Here is a 21004-nt window from a genome sequence, read left to right as displayed (position 1 = left end):
TGCAATAGCCTCCCAGCAGCGGTGGTAGAGGAAATTAAAAAAATGCTAGGGATCGACACGTGTCTACTTACTATGAAAGAAAGCCAAGTATCTAATCCGGTCTGATATTTTACAAAGGAAAGTAAAATAGGCAAATTGGTGGGCCAATCTGCTGTCAGATTCCATTTCTCCACGCAAGGCATTGTTTTAGATGGATAATTCTACACGGCAGGGTTTCACTGTGCAATACTTCACCAAATCTCTCCAATTTCTCCCTTTTCCCCCTAACTTCAGTAACTGGAAAGTAAGACCATTTTGAGAGAAAGGAGACTTTTGGGGATAGTTGCCCCCTCCCCCTCTCCCATAAGCCATGACTTTCCAACACTAACCACATTTACAGCCTTGTGTGATTATTTCATAAATCTTGGTTACCTTTGCGGTAAACCTCCCCCCCCCCCCCCCCCCCCCCAAAAATAAAAAAAAATAAACCCCAGATATATTCACTGCTCGGGTTCAGGGAGATCAGACAATAAAACGTTGGTGGTCGTATATCACACTTTTATATTTAACAAAATATTTTTTAATAATATATTCTTTGACGCATCAAATATTGTCGCGTTGGAGCACACACAATATACATCTCTGTACACACGAAGCTGGCTTCTCACTAGTTGTCAGGCACGCTCTTGATTCTGGACTTGGACACTGAGCAGCTGATGAACACGTGCAAAACGCGTCGCGGTTAACCCCTGCAGTGCCGAAGGGGTAGGCAACGCACTGAAGAGCAGGAAACCGAGATTAAGCACACACTAAAAATGTAAACAACGTTTAAAAACAAAAACAGCTGTAATATATCTTGTCTCACGTAGAAGACATGTCAGACTCTGGGCTGGACGGATTTGGAGGTTTCTAGCGCAAAATACATTTGAATATGTAATAATGTAAACGTGAATTCATGTTAAAAACGCCTTTATAGGTGGTCGTCACTTTGATAGTTTGGAATACCTTTTTTTTTTTTTAGATGTTTCTTTTAAGTACAACTTTTTATGCTCCACTTTGATTCTTTCCTTTCTTTGTTAGGATATAACATGTGGAGGATAGATCAAAATGGCTGCCATTTTGTTGATGGGGAATACCGGCTTAAACGTCATCTGCGCTGGAGGGGCCAGCAACGCATTGAGTTGCCAAGCTGCAGTACGACGATGTCCTCTCTAGCACTCGAAGAGTTCACTTTTCATAGACGTGTGTTGGGAGGAGGGTACTTTTTGTTAGGGGTAAAGTAGAAAAAATAAATGGATTTTTGGGGGCAGTCTCCCTGATAACAAGGGAGGTTTGGGATGAATGCAGGAGATGTGGACGGAATTCGCTTCTACATTTCCATGCAACAATTTCCCGCAACCTACTGATTTTTTGTTTTTCATATTGATTTTTTTGTTACATTGTTCAAGCCAGAGGTTCCTCCGGGGCTGGACAACGCTATGTATAGCACCGGTGACTCCCTCAGATCTGGAAATACTGACAGGTTTAGTTGATTTGAATTTCTGCTCCCATTATAAAAAACAATAATCAAAATGGCAGCCACATAACTCCATATCTTTTCGACCAATAGGAAGTCGCAACATCATCAAATGGATGTTGCATCTTTCTAGTGGAGGACTGCAAGCAGCATCTTTGAAAATCCAGGGGGAGGGGGAGGGGAGTACTAAGAGGTAAAATAGCGGGGTTCAGCTTCGAAGACCCCCTGGGCCCAATTCTGTAAAAAAACAAAACAATATGTTACATAGGAGGGATTGCTGCTTTAAGGCCAGTTATTTATACAACAGCAGCAATATATGGGCAGAATCTCAGTGATATTCTGTGTACACAGAACTTTCCCATTTAGTTTTTTTCTTTCCTTTTTTTACAGCTGGAGGCTTTTTGCTGGTACAAGCCATGTATAAGCACAACAGAATCCAGGACAGCAAAAACAACATGAAGAACTGAAGACAGAGACAAAAAGATTAGCAGATAAACAAAACGAGAAATCGATCAAATCAAAGCTCCCTCACAGTGTCCAGCTGTAAAGTCTCCGGGGTGAAACGTGTTTTGTCTGGTTAGTCAGACAGCTAAGGCGTCCCCCTAGCTGAGGTCTGGTCCTTCTCTGCTCCCTGTGTGAAGTTCTCTGCGAGGGGCAAACAGCCAACAGATTGCACACAGTGGGACACACACAAGGGTGCATCCTACATATTATCTTGTTTATGCATCCCATCTTTATTCTCCCATCTTTTCATTATCGAGACATGGTTGACCTTTGGTGTTCTCTTTACTCAGCCTTTGTTGCTGTTTGGGTTAGAGATGCTCCTTCCCTCAGCTCATCACTCCGGCCTTTGCTCCTGATCCATGGTGTAGGCACAGTGAGTCTATAGGGTCTGCTTTCCGTGGCACTCCCTCTTGGAGCACTGTGCAGGCTTCCACCAGTCCCCATTGTGGCAGTGACAGATGTTACAGTCGTCTACTTTGACCTCGATGCCAGCCGGGATGATGGTGGTGCCCGCAAAGCAGTTAGGACCTGGAAGACATAGAGATGGACAGGGCATGAGCACAGTTCAATGAGGCGGCAATAAAGTAAGCCCTGACAACTTACCACTGGAAACCTCTCTGCTCTCCAAATCTTGTGAATACTTCTATGTTTAGGGCAAAGTTAGGGGGTTGCCTGTTTGCAGGATGACACCCTCAGTGGTGTGTCTGGCAATATGCTGGTTGGTGGGATATTGAGGGGCCCTGTTTGTTTATCTGCTTGCAACTTTAGATAGTTCCAAGTATATAGTGACACCGAGTATTGTTTTATATCATTCTAGGACAAACTTTTTACACAACCTCCCTTCTCCCCCACCCCCTTTCCCCCCCAAAGCAATTACTGTACATTTTGGACCACCATTCTCACAAGGCTTGCGTGGGGCCCCCCAAAACACCATTTGAAACTATAAGGATTTTTTTAAATTAGTGAAATATATTTATTAATTGGGTTGTAGATGCAGGGAAACTGCCACGTCTACAAAAAGGGGGCGGGGGGATGCACTACTGCCCAATTAATAACTCTGTCAATGACTATAAACTATAAAGTAACCCATCATTCCTTGTCCCAATGAAAGCGGTGCTCCCCTGGAGTGGAGTACTGTATAAGAGTTTACAGAGAGAGGGTGGGATCTCCAATGCAAGGGGTGGTCCCAGAAACTCCAAAAACTGGGGGCACTCACGGAAATGTGGGAAAATCTATATTAAAAAAATATATATATATTTTGGGTGAATGGTGGACAGGATTAACATATTAAAACTCTAAAAAACACAAAACATACACTGCGGGTAATGTGCCCTTCTGTTTATAATAAAGTGCTTTGGGGTTTCCACCCTCTCTCTGTGTAAACTGCCATGTCTCCCTTAGCCTCTATCTCTATGAACTCCTCTCTGTCTTTTTGTCACTCTGGTAGTTATTCATTTAAATGCTATAGTGCCGATCGGGTCACTATGACATGGAGACTTGCATTGACTTCAGTGGGAGTTTCTGCAAGACAGTGCCCCAACCAGCACTATTGCAGTTTAATGAACAACCCCCTTCTGTCCTGTCTTTTTTTTTACATTGTCTGTTTCTCCCCGTGTGTCCCCCTCCCCCAGTTACTCTGAACCCCACTTCTAAGTCCCCTGGGCTGGGGGAGTCCCAAAGAAAAACCCCAGGAGAGCTTCTATTGCTGAGAGCAGGTGGGAGTTGGCTAATCCTACCTCTTATTATCTGGATTTGATTTCACAGCTCGAAAACCAGTATAATAGCAGCAGTTCGTTTTGCACGGTACCTTTAAATAGATACTAACATAGATCAGTGTCATGTGCAGCATATATAATATATGTGTATAGTATGTAAGTACAGTATGTATAATATATGTGTATAGTATGTAAGTACAGTATGTATAATATATTGTGCTTATTCACAGTTTTGCCAGTCCACTTTTCAACTCGCACAAGGACCCCTTTAACCCATTCCTTGCCAAGGGGTTTAAACCTTGAAAAATTACACTAAGGGTCGCCAACTCCAGGACTCAAGAGCTACCAACAGGTCAGGTTTTCATGCTATCCCTGCATCAGCCCAGGTGGCTCCATCAGTGGCTCTGTCGAAGACTGCACCACCTGTGTTGAAGCAGAGAGATCCTGAAAACTTGACCTGTTGGTAGCTCGTGTGGACTGGAGTTGGCCGCCCCTGGATCAGACGGTTAAACTAAAACCGAGCATCAGAAGAGACTTTATAATATGAATGCTGAGCGCACTCTGCCTGCATCGTTCTGTCTGAGGCTGCAGCCAGGGTGATGCTGAGCGGGCGCTCGCCGCGATGAAACACATTGCAACAATGTGTGTGGCCAGAGTGAGCCTGCGTGTGCCCATGAGCGCACAGCGCACAGCTGCTTCAGAGACAAGTACATTTGTTTCTGCCGCTCGCTGGCGCGTCACGTGAGTGGGCGAACCAGCTCCGTGACGTCACGGCCGCGCCCACCCCCCCCCCCCCCGACACGCCCTCACACGCAGGCAACTAGCAGAATCGCACATCCAAGCAGAGCGCGTCACGGCACCCGAGCACCAGCACGCACGCTCGCAGCCTAAAGCCGGATAAAGGGCTACCAACAATGAAAGGGTGCTGCTCCCAACGTACAGGGCCCAGGCTTCCATGAAACGCAGCCAAGCGTTGAGCTCAGCGCAGTTTCCGCTGTGCTGGATGCGTTCTCCCTCCCGCCTCCTCTCCAGGAGTGCGATGTGCACGATTCTCCACATTTCAGCACGCCGCGCCGTTATAAATTCATTTGGACTCTCCGATAATAAGACCGACCATAAATGAAGCCATTTAGTATTCATGCGGATCTCGCGTTGCTCAGCTGCAATTTAAGCCTCGCTTAATAGACTCTTTAAGGGTTACTATTCCTCAGCATAATTACATGATTTTGTAATTGACTCTCCCAATCTTTTTATTTTTTTTTATTTCTTCTCACCAAAAAAAAAAAAAAAGGAGAAAAAGCTGGAACAAAGATAGATTAAACGAGAAGCAAACGGGGCATTGTGTATTAATCACACACGGGGTATAAACCTACGGGAATCTGCTTTTTAACATGCATTTGTGACACTGAATATATGGCTATTGTCTATCCCCACCTCGCCCATCACCAGGCACATATTTAACCCTTCACAGGCACAGACGGACCACGCAAAAGGGGTTTGTCCTGCAGTAACTAGATGTGTCAGATCTGCCGTGGGGGAAATCCCTGTGGCTGGGTTTCTGCATGTGTATGAGAATAACTGTGCCATGCCCAGCAATGTGGCACATTGTGTATCTGTAGTATATGCAGCTACTGTAATAACCGTGGTACACTTACCGTGATGCGTGTATTAGGAATATATATTGCTTACGTGCACGTAGGTGCTACACAATGTTTATCTGTGATTGTGAATGTAGACTGATTATAGATACTGCATAACATCCAACGTTTATCCGTAATACAAGCATCGCAATATATGCAGGTGCTGATCAATATATATATTACATATGAGATTATGCAGTGTGTATGTAATCAGTGCATGTGACTTATTTGTTACATGTACAATGATATATAGGATCTTGGACATGTCTATCTATAATCACATGAAGAGTGGTTTAAATCTATGACCATGTACACATTGTATAAGCAGCACAAAAAACAGTGTGTGTGTATGTGTATATGTATATATATATACACATACACACACACACCTGTATATTAAACCTGCAATATTTGCACATAGTAATATGTATATTTGCATTGCAATATATGCCTGTGTTATCCACAGAACAATATATTTATGTGCTCCTGGTAATCCATATCCCTGTTACACGTACACCCACATACAGGACATATACCTGTATGACATGCTCAGTGTGCAGCACTATGTATTTGTAACATTCCATGTGCTGGAGATTTCCTTCCATATAATCTGTGCCGCTTTTGTTCGCATCGCAAGTGTTTGCTCCCAGCGGTGCAGCGCTGTGCGTGCACGACACAAAACCATGGCTTCTTACTCAAATCAATAGGGAGCTAGCCATTAAATCCGACATAATTACATCAAGGAGCCTGAATCCAAATCCTCAGGAGAGCCAGGGTCAGAATCGATGCTGGAATTGTCCGCACGCGCTGCCCTTTAAACACTTTCTTGGAGGAGGACACAGTAATGCTGATCTGCCAGGCAGGCACTGGGGAAAGAGCAAGAGAGAATTGTTGGGGCCCTTAACTGTCAGAGATTTACAGCCTATCTCCTGCTCCCTAAACTCCAGCCGCTCTCTTTCAGCACAGTCTCCCAGGCAGTTGTACTGTATAGTGAGCCAGACCTGGGATTCTGTAGGGTCTTCTCGTAGCAACAGGGGTTAAACCCTATATCTGCTACTATTTATTGCACTGAGATGGCAGCCGGGAGATTTGGATAACTAACCTCCCCAGTAATGAACTCTGCTTCTCCTCTGTATAGAAAATACACATAATCCTGACCAACGGCACTGTAAAAGGTGAAGGCGGCCTTGACATTGTCAGATGGTCACAATATAAACGCCAAACTTTATTTCATATAGTGCTATTCTCCCAATAGGACTGGGATCGGCACAGTTACAATGTAGAGCGCAGCACGCAGAATTGCTATCCCTGTCCTGATGAGTTTACAATCTATGTTTGAGGGACGGGGAGATACAGTGACCAAGGTCACAAGGAGCTGGCAGTGGGATGTGAACCACGGAAAGGGACATTTCGCCACAACCAAATGACCACCGCCGTTCGGACACAGATGGATCCTCCACCGCAGCCAATCCGCCACTGGAACCTCTGCCGCTGACCGCTTCTACAATAAGGTACATTTCAGTGGTTTGGGTAGGGGGTTAACTTTAGGGGTTTTATTGACTAGGAGGTTAACTTTAGGGGTTTTAGAAGTTAGGTTAAGGGTAAACGTTAGGGGTTTTATTGACTAGGAGGTTAACTTTTGGATGTTTTAGTGGTTAGGGTAGGGGTTAACTGTCGGAGAGGGGGTTTGGTCCGGTATTAAAGGGGTTGCACCCCATTTGGCCACCCCCTGCCCTCACCTGGGAGACGAGGGGTTAACTGGACTGAGGTCCAGGACTGTGTTCATGCCCCTGCTTCAGCACCAAATGTGTATTCCCCTGTGACTATGTATTTTCCCCATTCCAGTGTCTGCACCAACACTCACACTGGGATCCATCCGGGAGGGAAAGGGTTAATGTTAGTTTAGTGATTATTGGCCTGAGTGGTCTGTAAGTGCCATAATTCACACTTACAGGCAAAGAGTTTCCTGACCAGATACAAGTCTGGTAGACTTTTAGGCGCCCTGTCTTTAGTGTGGGGCTAGAGAAATGAGACCCAAAGGGCCAGATGTGCGCATGTGTCAACCAACTGGGGGCATGGTCCAACAATGCTTCCCACGTTAGCTGGCAAGGAGGGATTGGGTGCAGATAATTGTCACCCAATGTCTGGCACCCAATGCTAGGGTATAGGACTGGAATCCCATATAAACCAGTGTCAGCCCTATACCTAGTGTCTTCGTTATTAAATCAACTTGATTCCTGATGACTGAATGAATTGCCAATCCTGTACCTGATTGCTTCATTGCCCAACCCTAAGTAAGTGTTATATTCTTGTATGTTATTTGTATAATTCTGTGTGTTCACCTTCTTTAAGGAATAAACTATATTTATTATATCTATGTCGTGTTCAATTCAACCCAGAGATTTGGTGTATATTAAATCCCTTCACAAGTTACCGTGACATTAACTTTAGGGGTTTTAGAGGTTAGGGGTAAACGTTAGGGGGTTTATTGACTAGGAGGTTAACTTTAGAGTTTAAGTGGTTAGGGTAGGGGGTTAACTTTAGGGGTTCTAGTGGTTAGGGTTTGGGTTAAGGTTTTTAGGGTAGGGGTAGACTTAGTATTAGGGGTAAGGGTTAAGGTTAACATTCAGGGGTTTTGGGTTAAGGGTTAAGGTTAGGGACTTACCTTAGCGGTGAAGTAGCCAGCAGCGAGGTGAGTTGCAATCAAGCGCCGGCGGTCATGTGGTCGCGGTGAAACAGCCGCGACCAAATGTGCTAGACCGTGTGAACCAGGACCCTTGCTGCAAAATGAGTGTCAGTGTTTTCTGAATCAGCGGGGCCTATGTATCAGAGCACAGAAAAGCTTGTTTGCACACACAGCACCAGCATGGCATCATATGCACCAAACTTGTTGCTCCAGTTTCTTACCAAAGGTGCCGATTTGTAGTCAAGAGAGTTAACGCCGCCTCACGCCTGGTGGACTTTTTGTTTCAAACGTTTTTATTGTTTTTTGTGGCATCACATCAAGACTTTGAAACAGGAAGAACAATGTACATAGATTTCATCTGAACAATAGAACTATCTTTTTTGGTATTTAAACATATATTCTGTTCATAAGGTCTTAAGACATTTCATTAAAGCCAACACAAGCTCCATCTTATCTTTAGAACATTTAAATACTTCTGGGCCTCCAATCGGGAGGCAGCTACCTTCAAAGTCTTTAAGTGCTTTATTACGTGAAAGGGGTGAAAAAGAATAGAAGGAGAGAGGGGGGAGGGGGCTCGTCCCCTTTATCACCCCAGCATCGGTTTTGGTATTATGTTTTCCCTTTGGTTGAGATAGATTCCTGGGCTCTATTTTTCTAGTTCTCAGGCCATGCGTCCCAGACCTTATGATGCTTGTCTGTTCTCTGGGTTAGGAGGGCTGAGAGGAGCTCCATCATTCTGACCTCCTTAATTCTGCGGATAACCTTGACGCACAGAGACGCAAAATTTGATACATCTCATTATAACTCGTGCGCCATGTAACGCCTCAAAAAACTGGGGCAAAGTCCTTGATTAATTTGTGCAAAGAGGCGCAACACAAATCACGCAGTTTGCTCCACTTTTGCTCCCAAATTGCCTTTTCTCACTGAGACCCTCCTGCAGCCCAACAGAACCAACATTCACAGCAAGAAGAGCCTTGTGAGTGAGTTGGGGCGTGTCCCTAGCGCTGACAGTGGTGGAATTCTCCACCTGTGCAGTTTGTAACGCTCTGCACACGTGAAGATGACACCTGAGAGCAGCGGTGCTCCCATTCAGTCCTCAAGGGCTACCCCTGCTTTAGCAAAGGTGGATCAATCAGTGACTCTGTTTTTTTCATTAAGTTACCTGTGCTGAAGCAGGGATAACCTTAAACCCCGGCACGATGCTGACCTTTGAGGACTGAGTTTGAGCACTGCTGCCTCAGAGGTTTGGAAATCTCTGTAAAGATGAAAATGAGACCAGGGATGTTTGGAAAGCTCTGTGCACATTAATATTAGATCTGTGAGGTTTGCAAAGCTCTGTACACTATGATTGCACATATCATTTATCACAAATACTTTTTGAGAAAGACACAGAGGTGCAAAGAACTTTAATTACCCGTTTTTTTTAATTTATTTTAGAACTTAAAGCTGCAGTTCAAGCAATATCCCACATGTTTTTTTTAATACATCAGTTCTGTACTATGAGGAAATACTTGTAGCATTTTTTTTAATGCATTCTAACAAGAATTTTTGTTTCTATAGCAACCATTTACAAAGTCACATCCCCTTCCTCTTCTGAAACAGGCTCTGGCACACCCCTTTTTGAGCCCCGCCCTCTCTCTAGCAGTGCACCAATTGTATCTAGTGCCTGCCTGGTCACATGATCTTCCCCACAGAACTTTGCATCCTGGGTAATCTTCTGCAGCCCTACCAGTGATTTAAAGAACCCCCGAGCCGAAATCTTCAGTGATCGATTATAGGAGAACGGATCGATCAGCAAACTGGCTAATAACTTGTCAGTGTGCAGATTGTATTGATAGCATTTTCATTTATTTATTTATTAACAGCAGCTTGAACTGCAGCGTTAAATGATCCTGTACTGTATTAAAGCCATTATTTACAGTGGAGGAGAGATCTGGCATTTTGTTAAATCCCACAAAATATACAATGGTGCTGCTCCCCAGTGCTGGAGAACAAAACAGCTTAATTTCTTTAGCAAGACAAAACTCCCCTCCAGCACAGAGAAGCAGGATCACAGTATATTGAATAATGGCTTACGTGAGTTCAGATTTTGTCTGGTTGTCTCAGAAAACGATTAAGGGAAAGTTGCAACTTGAAAGGGTGCACTCATCTCCGCATGCAAATGCTCATCATGTGCATACGTGAGTGCGAAGTGCTGCAGACCCCAGGAGTGAACGGGTTAAGCAGCTGATGTGATATGTGGGCATGTTGCCTTCTCTGAAATGATTTATTAACTGATCTGCTGTATCTCTCTGACTGTGACTATCTTATACACTTTCAAGCATGACAACAGAACAGCAAACTCGGATAACACGAATTCTTGGCTCCGTTCAGGTATGGCTGTCCTTCAAGCCTGGTGCATCCTAATTAATATTACTAATTGTATGAAAGCAGACTCATTAGCAGGGGCACAAAAAGCAGAACTACACACCAATGATAACACAGACCCTGTCAGTGCCGGGAAGTGACAAGTTTTACACATGATTTACACCTTTAGAGTTTATGTATCAACTCAGAGAAAAGTGTGTTTTTGGAGCACAGCGGCGGTCTTGCATCTGATGCAGAATGACTTACATCACTTAAATAATGGGCAGAGACGCAGAATGTGATACATCTCATTATAATTGTGCACCATGTAACTCCCCCCAACTCCTACTGACTCTCCCCAAGGTGCAAGCTGGGGCAGAGACGCAGAATGTGACATTTTATTATAATCTGTGCACCATGTAACTCCCCCCAACTCCTCCTACTGACTCTCCCCAAGGTGCAATCTGGGGCAGAGATGCAGAATGTGACATCTCATTATAATCTGTGCACCATGTAACTCCCCCCAACTCCTCCTACTGACTCTCCCCAAGGTGCAAGCTGGGGCAGAGACGCAGAATGTGACACATCTCATTATAATCTGTGCACCATGTAACTCCCCCCAACTCCCCCTACTGACACTCCCCAAGGTGCAAGCTGGGGCAGAGACGCAGAATGTGACACATCTCATTATAATCTGTGCACCATGTAACTCCCCCCAACTCCTCCTACTGACTCTCCCCAAGGTGCAAACTGGGGCAGAGACGCAGAATGTGACACATCTCATTATAATCAGTGCACCATGTAACTCCCCCCAACTCCCCCTACTGACACTCCCCAAGGTGCAAGCTGGGGCAGAGACGCAGAATGTGACACATCTCATTATAATCTGTGCACCATGTAACTCCCCCCAACTCCTCCTACTGACACTCCCCAAGGTGCAAGCTGGGGCAGAGACGCAGAATGTGATACATCTCATTATAATCTGTGCACCATGTAACTCCCCCAACTCCCCCTACTGACTCTCCCCAAGGTGCAAGCTGGGGCAGAGACGCAGAATGTGATACATCTCATTATAATCTGTGCACCATGTAACTCCTCCCCAACTCCTCCTACTGACTCTCCCCAAGGTGCAAGCTGGGGCAGAGACGCAGAATGTGATACATCTCATTATAATCTGTGCACCATGTAACTCCCCCCAACTCCTCCTACTGACTCTCCCCAAGGTGCAAGCTGGGGCAGAGACGCAGAATGTGATACATCTCATTATAATCTGTGCACCATGTAACTCCCCCCAACTCCTCCTACTGACACTCCCCAAGGTGCAAGCTGGGACAGAGACGCAGAATGTGATACATCTCATTATAATCTGTGCACCATGTAACTCCCCCCAACTCCTCCTACTGACACTCCCCAAGGTGCAAGCTGGGGCAGATGGTGCACAAATGGAGCAGAATGCTTTGATACGTAGGAGCAGGCTGAAAATGCTCCGGTTTTGTGTTAAAATTGCCTTGATACATAGACCCCCATATCTGAAGATTTTGGTAAAATTAAATATTTACTATATCATTTATTTTATTTAGGTGGTCCTAGTGCAGTGATTCCCAACAGGGGGTCCGTGAGGTGTCTCCAAGGGGTTCAGCAAAAAAAACAAAGCATAGTGGTGGATCCCAGGCAGTATAATGGGTTCCTGAGCCCATGTGGGGACTGCGCACTGCGTACAGTCTGAAACTACACCATAGGCTAGGTCCCCTCTGCTGAGGGCGGCGTGCGCGCCTCTCACCAGTCCCTCGCCTCCTTTCTAGCAGGCCCCGGTGTCTCCTCGCTTGTTGTCCCACTTCGCGCTGTGGCGCGTCAGCCAGCAGGGGATACAACAAGATTGTGTTCCTGTGCTGCGACACGTCACATGGTGCGCCGTCAGCCAATTAAGAGGGGAGATCGCCGGAGTCTTGCTTTTCCCCTGAGCTGGAATGTGTTCAATGGAAATGTCTGTCAGGGCAAAATCAAAAAATAACGACGGTGTGGCAGAAGAACAAACACAGCTAGTCATTTAAATAAAGCAGGCAAGAAATATTGATAGAAAATGCTCCAAAATAGGTTGTATTATTATTGTTCGTCCGCGTTTCTTTCTCACTTTGCCGGAGTGGCTGCAGCAAAGGGTCTCTTGGTGGCTAAATGCAGAGGCTATGGTACTCCATACCAGAAGACTCAGCCGGAGACGAGCGAATGCTGGCAATAAAGCCATTATGCTAAGCACGCTAAGCCACTCCCCCCACGCCACCGATCGCACCTTACAGACTGCACATCTCGGTTTTCCGTTGTGGACACGCTGCCAGAATGCCAGGCGCGCGTGCAGCAGCCTCCAGTGGGACCTTAGCCTTAGTGCGGGGTAGTATAGCTGTCAAATACAGCAGGCGCTTCCAAAGACAGTCCCCACAATGCCTTGCATCCACAGTAGCAAGGAATTGTGGGGCGTGACTTTGGAAGCTCCTGCAGTAATTGACAGCTATAGCAACCAGGGCCGCCAACAGAAATCGTTGGGCCCAGGACAAACATTTTAAGCAGCGTCGTCGTCCCCGTGTCGGCGGTATTGCAAGCCGCCCCCCCCCCCCATTTCACACCTCACGAGCCCCCTCTCTCTCCCCCCCTCTTTCCATGTATTTCTCTCCCTTCCGTCTCACTCTCCCGCCTCACATGTATTTCTCTCCCCTGCGTCTCACTCTTACTCCCTCTATTCCTCACTCACCCCTCTCTCCTCTCCCTCTGTCAAGTCAATTACCCCACGCTCACTCATTCCCTCCCCCTCACACAATTCCCCCCACAAGTTATATAACAAAAAAATCCCCACCCCCAAATACATACAAAAAAATCCCCACCCCCAAATACATACAAAAAATCCCCGCCCCCAAATACATACAAAAAACCCACCTACCCAAAAAAAATAATACATATAATCCCCCCGATACATACACACATACATCATATAAAAAAAACATCCCCAATAAAGTACATATAAAAAATACCCCAACCCATATAGAAATACCCCAAGCCCCCCAATACATATAAAAACACCCCCAATACATACAAAAATACAGACTTGCCTTGGGTCAGGCCAGGCCCGGTGTCTGCGGGGGATCCGCTGGCTGGGGGGGCCCGGCCGACGCTGCAGATTCCCACCAACCTCTGGCCGGGCCCTGCTGCCGGGCCCCGACTCTCAGCTGCCTATAAGCCTCTTCCTTTCTCTGCCCCACTCCGCCGAGCTTCTACTGCCGGCGCGCGCCGGGGCTCTCTGACGTCAGCGTGCCAGAAGTAAGCCTGACCCAGCTTCTGGCGCACCGAGCGCTGGCGACAAAGAGCCCCGTCGTGCGCTGGCAGTGGAAGCTCGGCGGAGTGGGGCAGAAAAAGGAAGAGGCTTATAGGCAGCTGAGAGTCAGGGCCCGGCCAGAGGTCGGGGGAAATGTGCAGCGCCGGCCGGGCCCGGGACACCAACCCCGGCAGACCCCCCCAGTTGGCCCTGATAGCCACCATGTGATCGGCACACACTGAGGGGCAGTTTGGGGTCTTATTAAGCTTTTGTTCCCCCACGAGCTGAGGACGCCATACTGCCTGGGTTCGGTCACACAGTTGTGTTCTCAATAGTCTGATAAGTCGTCAATACGATTTATTTATTAGGGGTGCACAGAACAAATATTTCCTAGCAGGGGGTTCACAGTTCTAGTGTATCTCTCCTATCATCAATGCAGGGCCGCTGAGAGGGGGGGATAGCGGGGCCCGTGTCCCGGGCCCGCTGGCTGGGTCAGGCACTGCTGCCGCTCACGCCTCAGCTCTCAGCTGCCTGTAAGCTTCTTGCTCTCTGTATCCCTGGCCGCTGAGCTTCGGACGAGTTTATAGTAGGGGCTATAGCGACGCAACCGCGTGATGTCAGCCGTCGCCGTCCTACGACGACCGGGGGCGTGGCCATGAGTGGTTCACCCCCATTGGCTGGACCGCTCACGTGCCCGTCACATCACCCCTCGATCGCTGGAAATATCAAAATCTTCTGGCATCCAGCCATCGCGACGGCTGATGTCATGCGGTCGCCATCGCGCCCAATATTGACGGACAACATGTACTTGCTACGGTGCTGCGCAACGTCGCATCAAGTACTATAAACTCGGCGCGCGACGGGGCTCTCTGAGGTTAGCGCGCCGGAAGTAAGCTTGGCCCAGCTTCCGGGGTGCTGTGCTCTGACGTCAGAGAGCCCCGTCGCGCGCCGGCAGTGAAAGAGGCTTACAGGCAGCTGAGAGCCGGGGCCGGCTGTGACCGGCAGCAGGGCCTGGCCAGAGGTCAGGGCAGACACCGGGCCCTGCCTGACCCAAGGTAAGCCTGTATTTGTATATGTATTGGGGGTATTTTTATATGTATTGGGGGCGTGGGGGTCTTTTTATATGTATTGGGGGCGTGGGGGTCTTTTTATATGTATTGGGGGGCTTGGGGTATTTTTATATGTTTTCGGGGGGCTTGGGGTATTTTTTATATGTATTGAGGGGAAGAGGGAGGGAAATAGAGGGGGCTCGCGAGGGGTGTAATGGGGCTCGCAAAACTGCCGATCTAGTCATATGGACCTCCCACTTCAGAGCCTAGTAACGTCATTGCATTCCTTCCATGTATGTGTAACGTGGCAATGGTCTCTCGGTGAAACAGAGCACTGTAAGGCCGCATCCATGCGTTTGGTCGCGCTAAGCATGAACGTGGCCTAAGCCAATCTCCAGGGGGAAATAATGCAGCTGGACAACCCTACGGTTTGGGCTTTTCCTGTGCTGATTTGTTGATGTAATTAGGCTGCTGGGTGGATGGAAGCACACAACTAGTCCCCACCGTACATGCAACTGTGGGGAAGTGGTTAAATGCCCTCTCTCAGGAGCTCCTGCAAAGATTATCTTAAAGCAGCAGCCACGCTGACCACCAGTGGATTTGCATTTTTTTTAAACTTACTGTAACAGATTCCCTCTGTTTTAATTTTTAAAAGCTGATGCTTTGTTCAGGAGATATAAGCATATGAAATATTAAGTACCCGGGAAGTTAAAATGGAGATCTTCCCAGATCCCAGTGCAGTTTGAAGGTTGTCATGGTAACCTCAGAAGCTAGTGCTTTACGAAAATCAAGTTGTTCAATGCTAGAAAAACATATATTTAAAGTAAATAGCAGAACATGCGGACGTGGGAAGATCTAGCAGGGCCAATACCATTCCTCACGGGCCAGCAACCGGTCAGGTTTCAAGGATATCCCTGCTTCAGCACTGGACAACACAGTCATTGACTGAGCCACCAGTGCTGAAGCAGGGATAGCCTTAAAACCTGACCTGTTGGTGGCCCTTGAGGACTGGAGTTGGCCAGTCATGATATTGTAACATTATGAGTTCAACTCTTGTAGGCTTCTTGTACATTAAATAAATGAAGTAGGATATTCCACTCTGAAATGCTGGGTGATTTACAGTATGTTACTCCACTCTATTCTGTATTATGTTAACTGGTCAGCAGAGCGTTACAATCTCAGTACGATAAAGAGGCAGCCATGAATTTAGAATAGCATAAGCATACAACAAGCAACAATACAGGGACGAGCAGAAGATGAGTAAAAAATACTGGGAGTAGATGCCTTTCCGGGGATTCCTAGGCTGAAGAACTTGCAATCTGAGATCAACAGCCCTAAGGCAAAAATTGGTGTCACAAGAAACCACTTCTGGGAAAGGGAAAAGTGTGGTTCTGAAAATGTGTATTCTCTTGGGCAGTGAAGGGGTGAAAAACGCCAGCAAGCCAATAAATGTAACATTTGTACTGGACTGTTTTTGAGTAAAAACGCTCAATTAAGAAGCAATTGGTCATCACAGTCCTTTCCCGAGAGACGGAAGAGAATGTAGGAGAGCAAAGGAATCCCGGCTCTGACCGATCGCAGTAAACTTAACGACGAGCAGAAATGTCATTTCATTACAAGTGAAATTAGATTTCGCAAGTCAATGAGGGGGAAACGTGTCTCTCTCTCTCTCTCTCTCTCTCTGCTCTCTCTCTCTCTCTCTCTCTCTCTGCTCTTCTCTCTCCTCCCCTTAGAGCAGGGGTGGCCAACTCCAGTCCTCAAGGGCCACCATCAGGCCAGGTAATACCTGGCCTGTTGGTGGCCCTTAAGGACTGGAGCTGACCACCCATGACTTGCCAGAACATAATGCATCTTGTTCCCTTTTTTCCTGGGATACTTTCCCCTGGATTTGTGAACATTTTTTTCTGTTTGCTCCCATTGTTCCGAATATACTGCATTGTATACCAATGCACAAAGACTGCCTTTGAAGTGGGTGAATCCGGTACGAATCCCAGTGTCAGCTCTTTGTGACCTGGGGCAAGTCACTTTGTTCCTGTGCCTCAGGAACCAACATTAAATTGTGAGCTCTGTGGGCCAGGGACTCAATGTGCCTGCAACATTCTCTGTGTACACAGGTAATACTATATAGGAACAATACATATTATTATTATGTACTAAAAAAAAAGACTATATACACTTTTAGACCCGCAAAATTCAAACCCCTACTAGCTGTGGTAAATAGCTATCAGGACAGTGCATCATTTGTTTGCACTATTTAAAAGGGGGTTAGAGTGACTTAGGTGCGGGAAATAAAGCAGACATGTCAACTCGCACTAATTTTCTGTCCCTCTCACTGATTTGGAGTCAGTCTCACTGATCTTTAGCACCAGTGTCTCATGGACTTCTATGAAGTCTCTGGTGCAAATCAATACTTTTCTATTAAAAGAACTGAAAAATAATTCACTTGTTCCACATCACAAAATAAAATATAGCGTTTACTAGGTATGATTAAAACATACATCACTGTATAAACGTCACAACAGTAATTAAAACAATTGGAGTGGGGAAGTGGTATTGAATGCTTAACCACTGCCCCTGACAAATCTCCCTACAGGAGGGAAACGTACGTCAAGCTCCGAGCATTATGCTTTCTATTACAGACAATTTGCTCTTTGCATAGTAGGGTCTCTGGGTGGGAGTCTGATACAGCTGCAGGCATACCTACAGTAAGTCAGGATAGAGCTCAGTGTAGCCTCTCTCTGTCAGTATTCATCTGTTCTGCCTATTACTGTCCCTCTAATACAAGGGCTCTCCTTGCCTCCGCTAGTATATCGCTGGTTCTATCTACAGTATATCAAGCACGGAGCCCTGCACTGTTGCTACTGTGTATGCAGGCTGATACTGTGTATACCACATGTATCAATACCGGTGGCTGTGACACTTTGTTTATACTATAATTAGCTAGTGTCACTATATATGCAAATTTGGAGTTTTCAATCTCCTGGTGATTTCTACCATTTATTTCCCAGCCTGTATTGCCCGTAGCCTTATACTGTACATTGGCATACTTTTACCTGCAGCTTATCATTCCCCAGTGTGGTGATGCATGCTACATATCATCAACGCTCCAGTACTCAGCTTTATATTAGATTCAGCTTCTTTTTTTTTTTTTGTTAATGATTCGGAGCCTGATTATTCCCTGCTTAAGCATTCAATACCACTTCATCCCTCCAATTTTTTAATTACTATTGTGACGTTTATACAGTGATAAATGTTATAATCATACCTAGTAAACACTATATTTTACTTCGTGGGGTGCAACAAGTGAGTTCTTTGCGAGGAGAATTTCTGATATGCTCCTGGCATTATTATTTAGATCTATTCACCCACTATTATCACTCCAACTATTATTTATTCTCGTCATCGTGTTGCTGGATCAGTTGATCATCCACTTGCCCTTCCCCCTTTATTAGTCAATCAAAAGAACACCCTAATCAACTCACTGATTTGAACCCTTAGCGATTGACAGCAGGGGTAATTGTTTTTTGCAGGGAGGGGGGGGGGAGGGTGTTCCATTAATCATTTACATAGAAGAGACTTTAGATATTTGCACAAGTTAATCACGTTAAAGAGGAAATCCATTCCAGGTTTTTTGTTTCCCCTTCATTTTATTTATTTATTTATTTTTTTAAACCACATTATTGAAGCAGCTGAACCCCATTAATTGCAGCTCCGGGGATCTCCCTCTCTAACCTCCATAGTAGGTACCGGTAGCCAGAAGAAAAAAAAGGGGCGATGTAGAATAGCGCTAATGGGGTACTGATGATAAATAAACTCTAAATAAGAGCAACCCCTATGGGGTCTAAGGCAGCCTGGTGGAACACTGAAAGTACAATCAGAGATACAGAGACAAAAGGGAAAGCGATACCGGCGCCTAATATGTCCAATTAGGTAATAGTCCTGGATATCCAGATGAAAATTGGCCCTAAAAAAATATTTTATAAGAGATGCTATATCAAATCAAAATCTTATTGGTAATAAAGAGGTTAATATTGATCAGGTTCCAGGAAATTGTTTCAGGAAAAAATCAACATTTTATCCAAAATTTGCTCAGGGTCATCTTGTCAGCACTTTTGTCGAGATGGTCACAAAGGACTTGGAACATTCTAGTAGATCATATAAGATCAAGACCGACAATTTAAACATCAAAGAAAAAGAAGCTCTGGAAAAGTTAGAAAAAAACGAATTGTTATTAAATCTGCTGATAAGGGGGGAGGTATTGTGGTAATGGACACACATTACTATGTACAAGAGTCCAATAGATTGTTGGGTGACATGGTCACATTCCTCCCCCTTCCAAAAGACCCCCTGGATTTATATAAAGCTGATCTGGAGGTCTTGGTCAGCACCGGCATGGAAAATAAGGCAATCACTATTGAAGAAGCTGAGTATTTATTTATCCAGTTTCCACGCACCCCTTTATTTTATTTTATACCTAAAATTCATAAAAATATCACTGCACCACCGGGTAGACCTATTATTTCAGGTATTTCGTCTTTATCTTCTAATTTATCACATTTTATTGATTATCATTTACAGCCAATTGTAGCCAGTGGTAGGTCCTATCTAAGGGACACGACCCACATCCTTCAAGTTCTGCGAGAACTGAAGTGGCAGCCCAACTATATATTGGTAACAGCGGATGTTACATCTCTATATACGGTTATTGACCATGAGTTGGGCTGCAGGGCAGTGTCCCGAAAATTGGACGTGGCAACACAACTGACACAAGCCAAAAAACAGTTTTTGGTGGACAGTATACATTATATTTTAACTCATAATTATTTTACATTTAATTCTCAATTTTATAATCAGGTGTGCGGAACCTCTATGGGAACCAGGTTTGCCCCAAGTTATGCCAACATTTTTATGGACAGTTGGGAAGAAGATTTTATTTGGAACAACTGTCCTTTTGAGGCAAGCCTGGTGCTCTGGAAACGTTATATAGATGACGTCATTTTCATCTGGTCTGGCGGTGAAACACAATTAGACACTTTTTTCATGTACCTTAATAACAATGATAGAAACCTTAAGTTTACTTTCAAATCTAGCACTGATCGTATTGATTTTTTAGATTTAGATATTTACATCACCAACAACACTTTACACACTAAAACATTTTTCAAGCCGGTGCAGGCCAATACCTATCTAAGGGCGGATAGCTCACATGATCCATCTTGGATCAGAAATATTCAAGGGGGGCAGTTCCCCCGCCTGAGACGCAATTGCTCAGATATTGAGGCTTTTGCGTCTCAGGCTGAGGAACTTAAGCAGAAATTCGTTGAAAGAAATTATCCAGAGAGTTTATTGGATGAAACAATAGAAAAGGTAACCAATCTAGAAAGGAATGATCTGCTTAAATATAAGAAAAAAGATAAACAAAATAAGTTTCATCAGATGGTGCCATTCATCACACAATATAATGAGATAGCACCGAAGATTAAGCAAATCATCAACAAGTATTGGCCAATCCTCTTAAGGGATAATACTCTAGCTGAAATTCTCCCACCCAAACCTACTATTATCTTTACTAAAGCCACAAATTTAAAATCTAAATTGGCTCCAAGTTGCCCACTAAACTATTCTAAGCAAGCTGCTAAGTTGGAAAAAGGTTTTTTTAAATGTACAAAATGTTTGGCATGTTCACATAGCTGGAGCACCAAGACTTTTACATCTAATGTAACTCACAATATGTATCCTATCAGGTCATTTATTAACTGCCACACAGTTTATGTGATATATTTACTCCAATGCCCTTGTGGCTTACAATATGTTGGGCGAACAAGTAGAACGTTCCAACGGAGAGTATATGAGCACATATACAATATAAAAAAAGGGGTTAATAACCCATAGTGTGCCCCACCACTTTCTCACACACCATAATCAAAATCCTAAGGGGCTTATGTGTTGAGACCATTGAGACCATCCAAGCCAGTTCAAGAGGTGGGAATAGATTGCAGAGATGCAGAGAGGCATACTGGATCTATGAACTACAGACTCTCTCTCCAAGAGGTCTTAATATTGATTTCGAGTTAGGAGCTTTTTTATAATAATATAAAATCATTGGGTTAAAGTACATACAAACATTTGCTTTAGTTATATGGTTGTTTTTTGTTGTCATGTGTAGATGATTGTTGTATATTGTTAATCATGTTTTCTGTTTCATGCAAAGCTGTGCAAATGTCAGTGTTCTGTATCAAGTGCCCAGTAGGTATCACTTTAAGAAATG

The 21004-nt window shown here is 45.1% G+C and overlaps 1 protein-coding gene across 1 annotated transcript in view; it reads right to left on the bottom strand.

Moving 5' to 3' along the window:
* Positions 1–545: 545 nt before the first annotated feature.
* Positions 546–21004, bottom strand: part of VWC2L (von Willebrand factor C domain containing 2 like) — a 60661-nt gene continuing 40202 nt past the window's right edge. Inside the window, exon 4 of the mRNA XM_075607229.1 lies at positions 546–2527. Coding sequence (XP_075463344.1) covers positions 2379–2527 — 149 coding nt within the window. The 3' untranslated portion in view covers positions 546–2378. The remainder of the gene's footprint in view (positions 2528–21004) is intronic.

Source organism: Ascaphus truei, chromosome 7, assembly GCF_040206685.1.
Source record: "Ascaphus truei isolate aAscTru1 chromosome 7, aAscTru1.hap1, whole genome shotgun sequence".
Lineage (NCBI taxonomy): Eukaryota > Metazoa > Chordata > Amphibia > Anura > Ascaphidae > Ascaphus > Ascaphus truei.
This window is presented reverse-complemented; position numbering and strand designations above follow the sequence as displayed.